Raw genomic sequence first — 5,189 nt, 5'->3', positions numbered from 1 at the left:
CACCCTGTCCCAGTCCTCTCCAAGATCTCCGGCAATCCCTAGCCCCACAGGGCGGGCAACAGCAGCTGGAGCTCACTTCGCCCTCTGGGATTCTCTCCGGGACTTTCCCGGGGCCGTGAATGCTGGGCGTGGCCCCTCCACTAATGGCAGACAGAGAGTTTTCTCTGCTGCCCGGGCAGAACTCTGGAGCTTCCCCTCCGGGGCGCAGAGCCGGCCTCTGGAGCTTCCCCTAGCCCCAGTCCGCTTGGAGATCTCCGGCAATCCCTAGCCCCACCACGCAGGCAGTGGCAGCCGGGAGACCTCCGTACCCTCAGCGACTCTCTCTGGGACCCTCCGGGCACCGTGAACACCAGGCGGGATCTCCCCGCCAATGGCGTGGAGAGACTCTCCCCGCGGGCCCAGGTGTGCAACTCCAAAGTTTCCCTCTGAGTTTAGGAGTAATTGCGGGGGGTTTAGGTAGGGTTCTGGTCACCTGTTTCCACCATCGCTCCTCTGTTGTGTACTCGCTCCTGCCCTAGATGTGTGTTGATCTTCTGGGGGCATCCGTTGGAAGAAAGCCGCTTGTGGGTACTAGGCTGTTTGGTCGGGGTCGGAGAGTTTTCACCTATTTCCACATCCTCCTGGAGGAAAGTCCGTCCGCCTTCCGATGTATAGTCACGTGGGTCTCTCAGACGTCCTGAGATGCTGTCTGGATATCCTTTGTTAAGCGATAAGTGTCCAAATAATTGTATACTTGAAGGGGGAGAGACAAAGAGGACTACTCACGGCACCATCTTGGATCCCCCCCAAAGCCATGCATATTTATATGATTATACTATATGCTAAAGCAGCACTTAAATTCATGAAGGGTCTCTTTCGATGGTATGTTTATACCTATATTTATGTGTATCTCTCCCCAATCTATGTATTAATTATAAAGACAAAACGTTTATCTCATTAAATATGAAAGGACTGGCTAGCAATAAGATGTGGATCAGATTGATCAAATTAAAAGAATAATACCCACTGTTGGTAAATTTGTGGGAAAACAGGTCTAGCTAATAGAGGTGTAATTTGTCTTCATATTTCTGGAAGGCAGTGTAATAGTAAGTGTCAAAATTGCTTAAAATGTTCCCACCACTTGATACAATGATTTTAAGACTAGATATTTAAGGAAATAATAAAAGTATGCAATACGTAAATTGTTTAATTTTTACTTACCAAAAAGTGAAATTTCTCTAAATATATTATAACTGTTGTTCAGTTATGTCATGGCTCTTTAGTAAATTACTAAGTAGCCATAAGAAAGCTGAAACGTCTAAATTTTTTGATATTTAAAAATGTTCACAATATAGCAAATTAAAAAGAGCAGCATGCTAAAGAAATTATGTAGTAAGAAATTATTTCTGTAATGTTCCCAACACATGTTATGACCTGTAGATCATATACTCACACAGAAAACATACTCAAATTGTACGTGGCAAAATGGTCACAGTAGTTATATCCTTGGGGTGACTTCATGGTTGATCTTTGCATCCTTCTTTCCTTTTCATTTAAATCATTCTTTACATTATGGACTATACACTATTTCAAACAAATTTTATTTCAATTTCATATGTATATTTCCATTTTGCAATGCATTCCATGCTTATGAATATTGATAATTTTTCATGTTAAGATCCCTATAATTTATGCTTATCTGGTGCCCACATGGATATTTGTATTCCTGATTATTTACCACTAGAACCAACTCCATAATTCCACATTTTTTGAGAGAAATCTTCCATTGTGATACATTCTATAGGTAGACTAATTTATTAACAAGTTTAAAATACTTGTCTAATTGAAGGCAATTGTCTTCAAAATAACAAAACTAATTTACAAAATTATCATCAAATTTTAAATAAAAATCATAACAAAGTTTTCCTTCTGTATCAATAGTTATGTAGCAAATCTTCAGTTTTAACCTGAAACTCAATTTTCCTTTGGCTGGATAGTTCTCTAAATGTTCAGCATTTTAAAATTGAGAGTAGGAAATCTGAAATTTACCATTTTAAAAAGTCTGTTACTCTTTAACAAATATGATTTTTTTAATACATTGTCTTTTTTGATCCTTTGACAGTACTGATATCTTTTGAGTTAGCAAGCTTTAGACCCAGCATTCACATTCGGGCATCTAGAATCCAGGGAATCTCTCTTTCAAAGAACAGCTGTGGCACATTGAATGTATAGCCTGCCAAGACAGGAGGTTGTGAATTCAAGGACATTAATGACAATCTTTTTGGTATATAGAACACAGAGGCAAAACATGCTACATTAACTTTGTGAGAAAACAGGGAGCCACTGAAATGTTCAAATAGTAGGTAAATGTGTTTAAAGAAAATGTGAGGAAAGAAATTTATGAGAATTGTGGATCAGACCAGTTCAGCATCTCTATGATCTATCAAAACATACGTACAGTAAAATCAAAAGTGGACTCTGGCCTAAGGCAAGGTTTTTAAGAAATAATTTTACTTGAATATATATCTCCCCTCCCTGGGCATTAATAGCATATTTCTAGTCTTTGGTTGTTAACTATTTGAATGGTCCCTAGATAGAAAAACAATATTAAATGATATGCATGAGTTGCAAACTCAAAACCATTGTCCGTGTACTGAGAATTGTAAAATTATTCCATTTATTTAAAACATATCCATACATATCTATATATTGTCTACATCACAGTTACCAGCTGTGTGTGGTAATTATTTATAAATTGCACCCTCAAGTTCATTAGTAGAGTTGAAAATAGAATTGAGGTCTTTAGGTTCATAAAAGAAAGAGAGATGATATGCAAATGCCTACCATTGACTATTACCCTTTTCCATGTTGTTTAATCCTAAAAAAGACTCCAAACTGAGTAACATTTCTTCATTTAACTGATAAATAAACATGTGAGAGCCCACACATAGTACAACGCCATGTTTGGGACCTGAGAACATTCTTTGACTTCAAGGCTCATGTTATTTTCACCAAGCTATATTGCCTGCTGAATTCATTGTGTCATAAGCTGTACCTTAATCAATAATGACCAACTTACCCAAGGTTTGCCTAGTGTAACTGCATAGGATCCTTGCGACTGGCAAAGTGGTCTCTCAAGTTTCAATTACTTTGCGTATAGTTGTTTCCAATGTATAATGCACCTATTAATTTTTTTAGATAACCAGAAAAAAGAATATAATGAGGTCTCATAAGCATAAAAAAAGCAGTTAATTTAAAGAGTTAGTCTTTTGAAAGGAAACCAGTGTTCTAAGTCCATAGAAGTCCACGTTAAATCCATGACATAGGTAAAGTTAAGATGAAGTACAATTCTCATTAGTAAACACAATTTGTTAAATGCTATTATAATTTTTTTCAAGAAATTAGCAAATCAAGAAGAAAATGTTTATACTATGCATCTTCACTTTTTTTTACTTTTTATTAAGATTATGATAGTTTACAACCTTGTGAAATTTCACTTGTGCATTATTGTTTGCCAGTCATGTTGTAGGTGCACCTATTCACCCTTTGTGCCCACTCCCCACCCACCCTTTCCCCTGGTAACCACTAATCTCACGTGAGAAATTATTAATGCTGCCAGAGAATCCTGAACCGGGGATTCTGGAGGGGTGGAGAGTCTGCAATTTTGTCCCCGTTCTGCCTGTAACTAGTTATATATACAGATAATGGCTTTTGATGCAATTCTTCATTTCAGAAATGGAAAAATTGGTACAAATTCTTAAGGACCAGAGAATTAATTATTTTAACACATTTCCATGTGAAAAGCAAAAGAACAGGGGTAAATTTTTATGGTTAGTTTTACATCTGAAGTCTCAGTGTGAGTGAAAGTCTTTAGAAAATGTCTTTATGTAGTGAACAGATATATAGAAATCACATATTTGATAGTTTCTTGAGGAAAAATGTTAGACGATGAAGAAAATTCCATTTTTATTTATTCAGTCACTTTCTTAATTTCATGAACACAAAAGTCTGTTTTCTATAGATGACAACTTTTTTCAGGGCATCTTTCACCTCCTTGTTCCTAAGGCTGTAGATTAAGGGGTTCAACATGGGAATGATCACCGTGTAGAAGACTGAGGCCATTTTGTCTGTGTCAAGGGAATGGTTAGAGCTTGGCTGTAAGTACATAAAGATCAGGGTCCCATAAAATATGGTGACTGCCAGCATGTGGGAGCCACATGTGGAGAATGCCTTGCGCCTCCCCTCGGCTGAACGCATCTTCAGGATGGCAGAAATAATGTACATGTAGGAGACAAAGACAACCAGAAGGGAAGAAATGAACATGATACCAGCACAGGCAAAGATCCACAGCTGTTTGGAATGAGTGTCTGAGCAAGTTAGCCTCAGGAGAGGCATGTCATCACAATAGAAATGATTAATGATATTAGAGTGGCAATAAGAGAGGCTAAAGGTGAGGGTGGCATGAAATAGTGCGACCAGGAAGCTATAGCTGTAGGGGACAGCCACAAGCTGGATGCATATTCTTGGGGACATTACAGTCATGTAGAGCAGAGGATTACAAATGGCCACATATCGGTCATAGGCCATGGAAGCTAGTAGCAAGCACTCAGCTGTCATGAAAGCCAGGAAAAAGCCTAACTGAGCAGCACATGCATTGAAGGAGATTACATTTTGTTTGTACAAGAAATTCCCAAGCATTTTGGGTGTAATGACAGAAGAGTAACAGAAATCGACAAAAGCCAGGTTGCTAAGAAAGAAGTACATTGGTGTGTTGAGTCTTGCATCTGCTCTAATGACTAGGATTAAACCCAGGTTGCCTACTACTGTGAAGAGGTAGATGGATAAGAATATCACAAAGAGGGGCATCTTCAACTCCTGATGGTCTGTGAGGCCCACGAGAATAAATTCTGACACCTGAGTGCAATTTATCTGGGCCATGTATCTTTGGTGCATCTGGATAAAGAGAGAAGAATGAAATCCAGTTGAATTAAATTAAATTTAAATCTTAAAATTCTGAAAAAGTTTTATTGTTAATATGAACTTACTAATAGTAAAATTATTAGTGTCTTTAGAGTCTGGGGATGTGACAAAGAGCAAAATAAGATATTTTGTGGGAAAAACTTACTTCTCTCACACAAATCGATTGCATTTATGAAGTTAAGAGCTGAACAAAGATTCAGTCCACAGTGGCTCTCTGCTGGAAATTCTTG

General features: G+C 38.1%; 1 protein-coding gene across 1 annotated transcript; it reads right to left on the bottom strand.

Moving 5' to 3' along the window:
* Nucleotides 1-3,957: 3,957 nt before the first annotated feature.
* LOC124229246 (olfactory receptor 1044) lies at nt 3,958-4,917 on the bottom strand. Its single transcript, XM_046644367.1, has one exon. The coding sequence runs from the start codon at nt 4,915-4,917 to the stop codon at nt 3,958-3,960; it is 960 nt and encodes a 319-aa protein (XP_046500323.1).
* Nucleotides 4,918-5,189: the final 272 nt, after the last annotated feature.

This window comes from Equus quagga, chromosome 17 (assembly GCF_021613505.1).
Source record: "Equus quagga isolate Etosha38 chromosome 17, UCLA_HA_Equagga_1.0, whole genome shotgun sequence".
Lineage (NCBI taxonomy): Eukaryota > Metazoa > Chordata > Mammalia > Perissodactyla > Equidae > Equus > Equus quagga.
The sequence above is the reverse complement of the archived record's forward strand: the minus strand, read 5'-3'. Positions and strand labels throughout refer to the sequence as shown.

What these genes read in the sequence shown, in the direction of transcription:
- LOC124229246 (XM_046644367.1), bottom strand. Translation starts at nt 4,917, where the DNA reads ATGGCCCAGATAAATTGCACTCAGGTGTCAGAATTTATTCTCGTGGGC.